At 61.1% G+C, this 12,919-nt stretch overlaps 1 protein-coding gene across 1 annotated transcript; it reads left to right on the forward strand.

The window, feature by feature from the left end:
- The first annotated feature begins 281 nt into the window (after positions 1-281).
- DNAJA4 (DnaJ heat shock protein family (Hsp40) member A4) lies at positions 282-12,077 on the forward strand. The gene is made up of 7 exons (XM_032836824.1): positions 282-509; positions 5,614-5,794; positions 7,297-7,401; positions 8,382-8,609; positions 9,416-9,646; positions 11,617-11,717; positions 11,807-12,077. Exons 1-7 carry the CDS (start codon positions 378-380, stop codon positions 12,020-12,022), a joined length of 1,194 nt encoding a protein of 397 aa, XP_032692715.1. The 5' UTR covers positions 282-377; the 3' UTR covers positions 12,023-12,077.
- Positions 12,078-12,919: the final 842 nt, after the last annotated feature.

Genomic DNA, 12,919 nt, shown 5'->3' on the forward strand with positions numbered 1-12,919 from the left:
CGGGGTCTGGGGGGCAGGGGTCCGCAGCCAGGCGCGTCGCCGTCGGGGGTCCGGGGTCCCGGGTCCGGGGTCGGGCGTTCCTGTGCCCGCCGCGCCCCCGCCGCCCCGCCCGCCGCCAGCCCGCGCGCCGCCGGAACCTCCGCGAAGGTTCTGGGCCTTTGTGGCGTCACCGTCTCCTCGCGGAACCTTCCGCCGGCGCCGAATAAAACCCGCGGCGGAGGAGCCGGAGGCCGAGTGCGGCGACCCCGGCGGCGGGCGGCGGGAGCCCAGGGCGGCGGGAGCCGGAGCCGGAGCCGCAGCGGGACGCGCGGGCGGGCGGCGGGAGGTCCGGGGGGCGCTGACCGGCCTCGCCCGCCCCGCCCGCCCGCAGGGACAAGATGGTGAAGGAGACCCAGTACTATGACATCCTGGGGGTGAAGCCCAGCGCGTCCCCGGAGGAGATCAAGAAGGCCTACCGGAAGCTGGCGCTCAAGTTCCACCCGGACAAGAACCCGGATGAGGGCGAGAAGGTGCGGGGGTCGGGGGCCTGGGGTCAGGGCGGGGGGTGGGGCTGATGGCGGGGGTCGCGGGCCTGGGGTCAGGGGCCTGGCGGCGGGGCTGGGGTCGCGGGTTTGGGGGCAGGCTGCGGGGGTTGGGAGACTCTGGTCGGGCAGTGGAGGGGCCCCGGTGGGGGGAATGGGGTTGAGGGAACGGGGTGTGGGGGCAGGTGGCAGGGCTGGGGTTGAGGGGCTGGTGCGGAGGGCAGGCAGCGGGCGTTGGGGGCCTGGGGTTGGGAGACTGAGGTTGGGGGCAGGCGGTGGGGGTCAGGGGGCTGGGGTCGCTGGCCCTGCAGTGGGGCTGGGGTTGCTAGGTTGGGGACAGGCAGTGGGAGTTGGGAGACTGGGGTCAGGGCCAGTGGAGGAACTGGGGCTGGGGACTAGAGTTGGGGGCTGGGGTCAGGGGCAGTCAGTGGGGCTGGGGTTGAGGATTGGGGTGGGGGCAGGTAGCGGGGGTTGGGAGACTAAGGTCCATCCTGCTGGGATGGGGCTGGGGTCAGGGGACTGGGGTTGAGGGGCTGGGGTCCTGGGCTGGCAGCAGGACTGTGGTTGGGGCACTGGGGTTGGATTCAGGTTCAGGACAGGTGGTGGGGGTCGGGGCAGGCGACGGGGTTGTGGCTGTTGTGGGCACTGGGGTGAGAGGGCAGATGGCGGGGGTGGGGGTGGGGGTTGGGGCTGCAACAAGCACTGGGAGCCCTGGAGCCCCCCACTCCTCCGTTGCCAGGGCAAGCCAGCATGCCACTCAATGTGTCCAGCTCCCCGGGGGAGTCTGGTTGGCACAGCCGCAGAGGGCAGCCCTGTAGGAGGGGCCGCTGGCATCCCAGGAAACGGAGGCAACACCAGAAGTTGTGCACTTGCCGGAGCCGGTGGGTGGAATGGTTTGTGTTTCTTCCTTGTTGGTGCATCAGCACCGGGAACCCGGTGGATTTGGTCTGTCTCCCACCTGGTCAAGGTCACGAGACACTGAATAATCTCATTTGTTAAGCAGGGACGGGAGATTTCTACCCTGACACATCACTTTACAGGAATAGTCCAGGTTTTTTGTGACGAATGACCCAGAGTCAATCCTAAGGACCCGCAGCAGGCGGGAATGCTGTGCGTGGTGGGGACCGGAATGAATTCCCTGTTTGGGAACAGCCGCCCTGCTCTGTCCCAGGAGGCCCGTTACCCACTGAGCAGGTGACTGGCAGGACCACCTGCTGGTTCTTGGGAAGGCTGCTTAGGGGTCCCTGTTCCTCATTCCACAGTTTGCTGCTTTCTTAGGAAAAACTGTGGTCTCAGGTGGCGTGGGGGAGGGTCTCCTGCGGTAGGGACAGCAGTGACCCCCAGCTGGCGGCCGAAGCCACTGATCAAGCATCCAGAGGCGGGAGCCCTGGGACGCCGCCCGTGTGTGCCCGTTCCCATGCCGGCGGCTGGCGGCGGAGCTGGGAGGTTATATTTAGGCACATGTGCCGAGTGTGGCTGTCCCAAGTTTACCGTGCTTCCCGCAAGACTGTTGCTGCTCACTCGCGTTCTCGTCTATATTTAGAGATCACTGTGGCTGTTTGAGGGCCTGGCTTCGTCCGTCGTGTGGGGAGTCACAGACGTGCTCGTGGCCTCACTGGAACCTGTCGGGGAGAGCCTCCTCTCGGGGGTGGGCGGGGGGAGCGGATCCAGGCTTCTCAGCGGACAGCTCGGAAGCTGGCTTTGGTCAGGGCTCGGAGCAGCGTCCAGGAGCGTGCTCAAGGCTGTGTGTGCGCCCTTGGAGCAAGGCTGCTCGAAAACTTTCACTTGACCTCCACGACGTTCCCAGGGGGGCTGCCTGTGCGTCCCTCTTTCAGTAGACCGTCTGGTTTGCTCCAAGCTGGTACTTACTCAGAGCCAGGCACCGAACCGGTGTCCCATGTGAGGCTTCTGCTGGCGGGCCTAGGGCGTGGGGGTCCTGTGATGTCCCCACCGCTCATGAACCTTCAGTTCTGTGGTCCCAGCAGGCTGAGCCCTGCCCTGAGCCCCTGGCCTCGTCCTCCTCCTGTCCTGGTGATAATTCTTGTCTGATTCCTGCAGCCACCCCGCCCCCCGGCCCCCACACCCGCTCCCTGGCCTGCTATCCCGTGCAGGGGCTGAAAGGTGGTTGGGCTGGTGGAGGGAATCAGCACACCCCGTACAGACACGGTCTGGGACGGCAGTTGCCGTGGAAGTGGGGTTGGAGATCAGAGGGGGTGAGGTTCCCTGAGGGGAACCTCCTCGTTCATTCACAGATCCCTGTTTTTGTCCTGCTGTGTGCTGGGCCCGCGGTGTAGACGTAGACGTTGTCTTTCTCATGCAAGTCTGTGTGTGGGTCCTGTCCACCTCTGTGTGGGAAGAACCAGTAGAACCTTTGTTGTTCCTCCTGAGTTTGTCACTGTATTATTCATGTCTCTTCAAAAATAGATTAAGCCGGTCCTTTCACCCCGTGGGGGGGCGAGTGAGCCAGCCAGCGGGGATGGAGGGGGTGGCCTTTGTTTTGTGCCCTGTTGTCCTGTGTTGCTAAGCATCGGGCAGCCGTGCTGGCCACCGGCCCCTCCTGGGGTGTGTGGGGCCCGCTGTGGCGGCTTGTCCGTGGGGCGCTCGGCCCCCCTTCGCAGGGCAGGGCTCTCCCCTTCCACACCTGGAGAGGAATTCGGACCTTTGGCCAATTTCACTGTAGCTTTTCATTGGAATAATAGATTTTCAAGTTAAAAAAATCACACAAGAGGGGCGCCTGGGTGGCTCAGTGGGTTAAGCCTCTGCTTTTGGTTTAGGTCATGATCTCAGGGTCCTGGTGTCGAGCCTACATCAGGCTCTCCGCTCACCGGGGAGCCTGCTTCCCCCTGCCTCTCCGCCTGCTTGTGATCTCTCTTCTTCTGTCAGATAAATAAATAAATAAGTAAAATATTAAAGTCACATAAGAGCGTAGCAGTACGAGAAGCACGAGCACGTAGAGGAGAGCCCGCCACACACGGCACCCTGCCTCCGTTCCCGAGCCGCTGCGCACGCGGCCTCCCGCGGGGTGATGGTGGTTTGCTCGCCAGCTCACGTCACAGACACGCTTCCAACTTGTGACGTCATCCCGAAGTCCCGTTTGTCTCGTCGCGCGGTGATCTCAGTCCCGCGACATGACCACAGTCGGGAGAGGTGAGCTGGTGAGAGCCCTGAGGTCCAGCTGAGGGGGTGGGACGACCGGAGCAGGGGGCTGGAGCCGCAGGGGTGTGGCGGGCCTGCTCGGGGTTGTGGGTGCCCGCACCCTGCCGGAGATGCGGCCTGTTGTTAACTGCCCAAGGGACAGGGCATTTCCGCTTCTTAGGTTGGTCATTGGGTGACTTTCAGGTGTTGGGGGGACTTGGGAGTGGTCCTTGTGGAAGTCCTCGGGCAGCGTATTCATCTGGTCCCTGCCGTGCGGCCGGGTCCTGAAGGTCGGGGCTCCTGCACCCCACGCTGCAGTCTTCCTGTCGTGGAGGGGGTAGGGGCGAGGGAGGCCTGCTGCTTTGCAGAAACAGAGAGAAACAAGGGAGCACAAGACGTGGCTGCCTTGAGAGCGAGCCTGACGTCCCTCGAGGACTGGGTCTGTTAAATTAGCTCGTTATTCGTTAGTTGGTGCTTATTGTCGGTTAATTAGAGTGGATCTCGCTCAGCGATCTGAGGAAACCCAGCTTCTCTATTTACTTCCATGTTCGGTTGCTTCTAGCACGTTCTCTTCGCTGGCTATGCAGCCGGCCGTGCTGTAGGCTGTTGACAGGGACCCCGTCTGACAGACTGGAGAGGACTCTGGAGGGCACCCTACGTCCCGTACTCATTTCTGAACTCCTGGCCTCAGGCCATTCATCAAACACGCAGACGTGGCTCTGGGTGCTGGGTCTGGCAGTGGACGTGGCTGAGCGTGTGCCCTGTGCGCTCGGACTGGCCGCTGCGGTGGGGGGCGGGGAGCTGTAGGGAGCGCAAGGCAGCGGCTGGCCGGGTGGCCCAGAGCGAGGCCTGGCTTGGACTCTAGGGCCACAGGCTGCCTCGAAGAGCTGGGGCAGTGGGCTGGGTGCCGGCCCGCTCTGGGTGCCGTGGGCTACACCAAGGCCAGCACGCGGAGGACAGGTGCAGGCCACTGAGGAGCTCCGGCGCGGCCCCGGGTACAAGTGGTGGCCTCTGCGGCGTGGGCGTGCACCGTGGTGAGGACAGAGCGCAGATATTTCATAGTGTTCTAATTTTATTTTAAAAACATCCATGTCCCCTCTGCCCTTTGATTAAAAAAAAAAAACAAACCTATGTACCCAGAGGAGCGTGGGGCAGTGAGCGCTGACCCCCCTCCCACCCCCACAAACGTGTAGCGGCGCCTGCTTCACCTCCGGCCCTGATGCTCCCGCGCGGCTCCGGACGCACGGCCTGTGCGCACCAGCCTCGCCGGAGAACTCGGACCCTGAGGAAAGACTCGCCTTTCTGCAGTCACTCCGGGGCCACTGGTAGTTACACCCCCCCACACCCCGATCTGCGGTCACACGTGGCACTTGGTTTGCTGGTCTGTCTTGCTGAGTGTCTTTCAGTCTGGGTTTTCTGATACTTTTGTTTACAGCCGGATCCCTGTGACACCCTGGGGGCAGGAGCGCGGTGTCTTAGGGACTGGAGCCGAGCGTTTGCTGCCAGATGAGGTGTGAGGGGAGGGGAAGCACGGTTTTGGCGCTGGCGGTACCTGAGATGGGGGGACCGGGCCGGGCCCGGAGGACGGGTTCACATAGCAGCTCGCGCGACAGGTACCCCCGAGGTGTCTGCCGCTGCGTCCTTGTGCGGATGAACTAGCGCATGGGGGGCCAGGGAGGCCGGCGGCCGCAGCCGGGAGCTGGGCCCTTGCTGGGCACTGGGTTACACCCAGCCTGACCTCATTGTCTTTGGCTTCAAGCCGCGTGCAGGCGAGGCTGGGAGGAGCGACCGCTCCCCGGAGGCCCCATGGCTCCCCGCTCCTGAGCAGCCGGGTTCCAGAGGGAGCGCGGCCTGCTGGGGAGCGCGACTGTGTGCAGAACACCTCCGTCAGCGCCTCAGAGTCGTGGTCTGCCTAATGACTCACACCTTCTCTCTCTCTCTCTCTTCTACTTTAAAGTTCAAGCTCATATCCCAGGCTTATGAAGTGCTTTCAGACCCAAAGAAGAGAGACATTTATGACCAGGGCGGTGAGCAGGCCATCAAGGAAGGAGGCTCGGGCAGCCCCAGCTTCTCTTCGCCCATGGACATCTTCGACATGTTCTTCGGGGGCGGGGGACGGATGGCTCGAGAGAGGAGAGGTGAGTGCCTTTTGAGGACACTAACCAAGTTTCATAGTCTTCACATGCTACCGGTCATGGGAATCAGGGCAGGTCATGCCTTAAAAGGGATTATTAGCCTTAAATAGCTCCCCCCCACCCGCCCCGCGTCCAGACTGCCCTGAGCCTCTTGGCACCTGGACACGTGCCCGACACCTGCGGACACTACCCAACAGGGAGCCCGTGGGTGTGAGTGGGGAGGGGGAAGGACGTTCCTTTTGCTGTCTGCGTCTCGCTCATGGGGGTCAGGCCATAGGGTGTCCTACAGGACATCACAGCACCTCCTGTCCCTGCCCCCCGACCTGGTCCGTGCGCTCTCTTTCCGGCCGACACTCTGGGCTGTCTCACTTTGTCAGGCTGCTCAGGCCCCGCCTCCCTGCAGGTGCGCAGGTGTGAACAGGTCTGTAAGAGCCTGCCTGCCTCGCGCTCTGCTGTGTCGTGGTTCACGGCTTCATCCCCAGGAGGTGAACGAGAGCCCCAGGCTGCTGTGCTGTGGGCTGTGGTTTTCTACCTCTTCCCTCCTGCCCGGCCACACGCTGCCGCCACTGGCCGTTAGCCATGGTCCCCAGTTGCCCCTTTCCCTGTCCAGTCGACTGCGGATACTCTGCTTTTAGTCCAGACAGCCTAGCTTCCTGAGATCCTGGGTAAAATGGGGAATGAGCTCCGCCTGGGGTTTATAAAGGGTGGGTTGCCGCAGGAAGAGGCCCTGGAGGGATAAGGCCGTATCTGTTTCACGTTACAATAGACTTTGAGCTTCAGAAGCTTGGCCACCTGCTCTCGAACACGGGGTGCTTAGAGTCCCGAGTCCTCAGGAAGAGCCCTGGCGCCATGTCGGGGCTGCTGGCTCGTGTACTTGACAACAGACACGATGGAAAGTGCGGACCCCTCCTGCCTGGCGCTCTCCCTGTCTCGTGGTGAATAGCTCCCGTGTCCGTGTTGCCGGCCAGTGAACAGGGACAGTGCATCTCCACGACCGAGGGAGCTCCAAGGGAGCCCCTGGGAGCCGTGGGCCGTCCGACCCTGGCCTGGCCCTGGGCGGACAGACTCCCTCCCCAAAGACGTGGAGCCCGCAGATAAGAGTTCAGCAGAGGAGAGAGTTCCCACTTGGCCGCAGGTTACAGAAGGGCTCAAATGGAAAGAGCAGACGGCCCGGGGAGGAGTTTCAGTTAAAGGTGTGCAGACGGCGTTCACGCCCTCCTCAGGGAGGGGAGGAAGGGCTCCTTCTGTGGGGCACTGGCCTCAGGTTTGTTTTTAGGAAATAAAGATGGAAGGTCTTTTGGTCGGTGTCTGTAAACGATTGAGGGATTGGCTCTTAGCTAAAAAGGGTGTTCGTTCTCATGGCTGGCTGGGGTGGGGGGTGTGTGGCCGATGCACCCTGTCCCGCCGGAGGGGAGTGAGCTCCCCGCACGGCTCTGCAGCCGGAGCTCATGGTGGCTGCGTCTCCTGCCGTGGTACTCATTGCTCTGTTCCCACTCTCCCCGAAGGCAAGAACGTTGTCCATCAGCTGTCTGTAACTCTTGAAGATTTGTATAATGGAGTCACAAAGAAGTTGGCCCTCCAGAAAAACGTAATTTGTGAGAAATGTGAAGGTAAATGGGAATGTCTGAGTCCCACGGTTGTGATCCCTTAGACCTGGAAACCGTTCTGATTGTTCCATAATGTGGAGAAAAGTCATTTTTTTGTCTTTTCAAATCTAAGGGTCCAACAGACTGCAAACCGGTGGCCTAAGGGCCAGGTCTGTTTTATTGTGCCATGTATGTTCTTTATTCGGACTGACATTTATTTAACATGTAGATCATTATTTTAAACCTGTAAAAGTGCAGAGGGCTCACCCCACTTAGGGGTCAGCAAACCTGTCCTGTTACAGGGTTGGGCAGGAAGTGCTTCAGGTCCCCAGCAGCGTGGGCAGAAATGGGCAGAGCAGCCTGTGACCCAAGGACGCTGGCTGTGGTTTACAGCCCCTTGACTCACACGTAAATTTAATGAACACAATTTTTAAAAACTAGGATTTTTTAAAAAATATTTATTTATTTGACAGAGATCACAAGCAGGCAGAGAGGCAGGCAGAGAGAGAGGAGGAAGCAGGCTCCCTGCTGAGCAGAGAGCCCCGATGCGGGGCTCAATCCCAGGACCCTGAGAGCATGACCTGAGCTGAAGGCAGAGGCTTTAACCCACTGAGCCACCCAGGTGCCCTCGAAACTAGGATTTTTAAAGAAAAGTCGTCTTGGTAACCTCAGATGCACATGGTCTTGAGCTGGCCGAGTGGGGCTGCTGCCCTCTAGTCTCTCAGCCCAGCCCCCTTGGCCACCGGGAGGCCCAGCTCGTGAAACTCACGTAACGAACGTGGCCGTCTCGGCCAAAGCCGCGGATACTCACAGTCACGAGTTAACGTCTGGAACGTCTAGATGTTCCTTGCTGGGTTAGAATCCTCCAGACTATATACCGCCGACCAAGACTGTAGGCAGAGTTCCAACCCCGGTTCCCGTGGAAGGGCTGCTGACCGCCCTTGTTGGCAGGGGCATGGGCCGTGCGTGGAGGAGCCCGGCTCTCAGTCCCGCATCCCCTGCAGGCGTCGGCGGGAAGAAGGGGTCTGTGGAGAAGTGCCCCCTGTGCAAGGGCCGCGGCATGCAGATCCACATCCAGCAGATCGGGCCGGGCATGGTGCAGCAGATCCAGACCGTGTGCATCGAGTGCAAGGGCCAGGGTGAGCGCATCAGCCCCAAGGACCGCTGCGACAGCTGCAGTGGCTCCAAGGTGATCCGCGAGAAGAAGATTATCGAGGTGCACGTGGAGAAAGGTGAGGCCGCACAGCTAGGCGCTCCCCCAGCTCGGTGTGCTGCTGGTGGCTGACCGTGGGGCGCACAGGTCAGGCGTCTGGGACCTGGAGCGCAGCGCCACAGATGCTGGTCCCGCCGCCCCGCCCTCCTGGCTTCACTGTGGTGCCGGTCACCAGCCAGTCTGTATGCTGCAGCTGGCTTCTTCCAGGTCAAAACAACCCCTTTTGAAGGTTTTCCTGTGCTCTGAAAGGTGCTTGACCTTGAGTTTGGTTAACTACCCTCCCCTTCTCAAACCATTCCCTTGGAATCATTCTTGACTGTCTTGGCCTACTGCCGGCCAGAGGGCTCCTTCCTGCACCCGGTCGCCCCACTGCCCAGATGCTCCCAGGTGCGCCCCCCCCCCATCTCCGTGCGCCTGACACCGTCATTGTAAGGCCTTTCTCGTGGTTAGCTGCTCTCCAGGTACTTTCGCGTTATTCCGTGAGTTCCTAATCCGGTGAATATGAACTAATGAGAGATGAGACCAAAGTGTACAAATTAACACCAGGAGGGTGTTTTTCCAGGACTTCTGCTGAAGCACGTGCCTGTGCGTGCCCCCAGATCCAGGCCCCGGGGCACAGCAGGAAGTGGATGGTGACCCGGGTGCGCGGTGGTGGGTGTGCGGGGGGAGGTGTGGCGATCCCAGCCACTGCTCTGGTGCTCGTGCCCACGAGCTCAGGAGGTCTGATGACTCAAAGTCCCCAACGGGCTGTGTGCCATCTTCAGAGCTTTGTAGAGTGCATGGTTTTTAAGAGAAATGCTAATCAGAAAGGATGATGTCTCACAGGTATGAAAGATGGGCAAAAGATTCTGTTTCATGGAGAAGGAGACCAGGAGCCTGAGCTGGAGCCTGGCGATGTCATAATTGTGCTTGATCAGAAGGATCATAGTGTCTTTCAGAGGCGCGGCCACGACTTGATCATGAAAATGAAAATTCAGCTTTCTGAAGCCCTGTGTGGCTTCAAGAAGACGCTAAAAACGCTGGATGATCGAATCCTCATGATCACGTCCAAGTCGGGTAAGGTTTCAGAGGCGCGTCTCTGAGTGCTGGGTTGGGTGGGTGCGTCGGGGACACTGCTGGCCGCTAGCCCCGCTTCACCCCTGACGTTAGCACCACGTCCTTTGCTCTCAAGTTTAGAGTCACTGCTAATGATTGGAGAACTTTATGAGCTCTTTAAATATGCTCCTAGAAAGTATTCCAAGTCAGGGGGAGGGCCCCCAGCAGGAATCTTGGGGCCAAGCCCCATACCTCAAACTTTAAAAACTTAGTGTGGGAAGCAGATGGCGGTGGACTGTCCTGCATGCGCCCCTCCAGCTTCCGTGCTGTGGGCACATGGGAGACACCGTCCGGTCCAGTTTTCCTGAGAAAACCTTGCCCGTCAGCTTGGCCTCGGCTGCTCACACGCACAGGCCGGGGGGCAGCACCGAGGACTGCCAGTGTCCTCCAGGGCACGTGCACCCAGCACACACGAAGCCGCCTCTGGCAACATGGAGGCCGCTCGTCTGTGTCAGAGTGCGTCTGGGTGGGGGTGGTGCTGGCTGACACTCTGGCCACGAGTGGAGCTTCTCTGGTCCCCTTGCCACACCCACACCCTCCCCGCCAGGGTCAGGGAGTAGTTTGCAGTGGGCCTCTGTTGGGGCTGGGTGGGTCGTGACCTGCCTGTCCCTGCGTGGCGGTGGCCGGTGCTGGGTGCGCAGATCATAGAGGGGCCCGGCCTCCGTGTGCTTCCTTCCTTCCCACTGGCCTCGTTCGTTTTTTCTGCTGTTTCCTTCTGCACTGTTTTCTCCTTTTCTGTACGTAAAAGGATATGGATTCTATATCGAAGCCTCGATCAGAGTTTTTTCTTTTTTAAAAAAACTTTTTATTTGGAAACTTCAAACTCACAGAAAGTTGTAAAAATAAACAGTACCAAGGTCATCCCCTCCTGTCGACTGAAGCCCATTTGGGCACCGTGCTGTAAGGCAATGCCCGTGTGAAGCCGTAAGCCGCGACCCCTCCCAGGTCCCTAGTTCCTCCCTGCTTGAGGGGAGAAGGTCACAAGCAGGTGTGGCCCCAGGCCTGACTGTGGCACCGAGGGTGCGACAGGCCAGTGTCCGCAGGGAGTCGTGGGAAGCCTCACGGTCGCGGGGCTCCCGGCGTCCTACTGCTCACGGGCAGTACCCTGCTGGTGGCCTGGGGCAGAGGGGAGACCCTGTTCCTAGCGTGGTGACAGGAGGGGCCGGGGCTTGGGAGAACCTTCTGCCGGAGACCTCTCTTGTCCGTCTTGCTCACGGACGCTGCTCCGTGTCCTGTCCTCCCGCACCGTCTTGTAGCTGTGCCTTATTTCTCATCCCTTCGCTGCTGCTGTCTCCTCTTTCTGCTGTCAAGGCACAGAGACTCGGGAAGGGTGGGGAAGGCGCCCTGGCAGCTGACGGGGCGGGGGGGGGGGGGGGCGGTGGCTTCCGCAGGTGGCTTCCCGGCCCGGTCAGTCAGAGGCAGGAGCGTGAGGGGTAGGAGCGGAGACAGAACTTTCCAGCACACAGGACCACTGAAGGCCCCGCGCCCCCTGCATGCCCCCGGAGAAGGTCCTCGGTGCCTCCCCCTTGCCGAGTCCGCGGTGGGGAGCGGGCTGCCCGGCAATCAGCATTTGGCACCCCTCCCCCACTCCTCTGCAGGTTCACTCCCTTGTCTGTGTCGTCACTGCCGGGCTGAACAGCTTATCTCGAGGGAGACTCTTGGGCCCTTCCTTTCTGTTGGGGGAGACGGGATTTTCAGATGTGCAGCTCTGCAGTTCTGGGGCCCGAACCCTGTGGTGCCTTTTGAAAGTTGTCGCAGCAGACCCCAGTGTGGGCTGGACCGCCTCCAGCCCCGACCCCAGGGGTCTGGTTCCTGGTTCGCTTTTCTCACCCGTTCACCTTGCGCTGGAGGGGCTGGGCGCCACCCGGCGTGTCCCCACCCCCAGCCCGGGCAGGGCCTTCCCGCTCCTGACTGAGCCTTTTCTGTGGCAGGCGAGGTGATCCGGCACGGGGACCTGAGGTGTGTGCGCAACGAAGGGATGCCCGTCTACAAAGCGGCCCCGGAGAAGGGGATCCTGATCATCCAGTTCCTTGTAAGTTCCTGAGTGTGGCCGCCGCGGGCGGGGTCCGGGCGGGCCTCCGCGCCAGGGCCGCCGCCACCGCTCGCTCCTCGCCCCCGCAGGTCATCTTTCCCGAGAAACACTGGCTGCCTCAGGACAAGCTCCCCCAGCTGGAGGCCCTGCTGCCCCCACGGCAGAAGGTGAGGGTCACGGACGATATGGACCAGGTGGAGCTGAAGGAGTTCAGCCCCGGCGAGCAGAACTGGCGGCAGCAGCGGGAGGCCTACGAGGAGGACGACGACGGGCCGCGGGCGGGGGTGCAGTGCCAGACGGCGTGAGCGGCCGCGTGAGCGCCCTGAATGTAACGTTGGCACAATGAAAATGGCATCGCCTGACGGCCTCGCGTCTGGGGTGTCCTGTGTATGTGTTCACCTTCTCAGGTGCTGAGTGTCTTCTTGGTTTTTCCTTTGTTTTCCTTTGGTTGTCACTTAAGTTATAGCTTAATTTATATTGAAACGTTTCAAGTGTGACTCACTCCCAGTCTGCACACGGATCTGCTTATTCATGTTTTCAGGACACTTCTGAGATGCCAGGGACGGCACGGACACTTGCTCCTGGGGGCTCTGCCGTGTCCTGTCCGCCAGGGCAGCCCCCTGCAGGGCCCTGGGCAGTGCCCCAGGCGCGGCTTCCCTGCCCTGCCTCCAGGGCTGCTGCATCTAGATTCTAGACGAAGCACGTCTGTGGCCTGTGCTCAGCCCCGGGGCCTGGTTCACAGGGCAAGGGCTGCAGGGCCACCAGCCTTGCTGCTGCTCTGGGGCTGCAGTGGGTGTGTGATCATCTCGCTCGGAAATTTCTGGAAGCTTCCTGGTCTTGTGAGGACACACCAGGCTGACATAACTGTTTGCTGGGGCCCTGCACCTTGTTTGTGGTCATGAGGACTTCCTACCGGCAGTCTCTGCAGTGCTCTCCCACCTGAGTGCTTACCGTGAAGAAAAGGACACCCCCACACACCCCCGCAGCCTCGGCAGTGGCCACGGGAGCAGCAGCCCAGGCTGGGAAGGCACAGACGTCTGTCCGCACCCCCTCCCAGAGGTTGATCCTGGGGCTGCGTGGCCACGGGACACGGCTTCCTGCTCAGGCAGGGCTCTGCTGTGCATGGTGGCGTGGGCCGCCTGCCCCGACGACTGTCCTCACTGCTTCACTCCCAGCAGGCGGCCAGAGCTCACGTGGAGTTG

The sequence above is a fragment of the Lontra canadensis genome, unplaced genomic scaffold (genome assembly GCF_010015895.1).
Source record: "Lontra canadensis isolate GAN:19392208 unplaced genomic scaffold, GSC_riverotter_1.0 scaffold94, whole genome shotgun sequence".
Classification (NCBI taxonomy): domain Eukaryota; kingdom Metazoa; phylum Chordata; class Mammalia; order Carnivora; family Mustelidae; genus Lontra; species Lontra canadensis.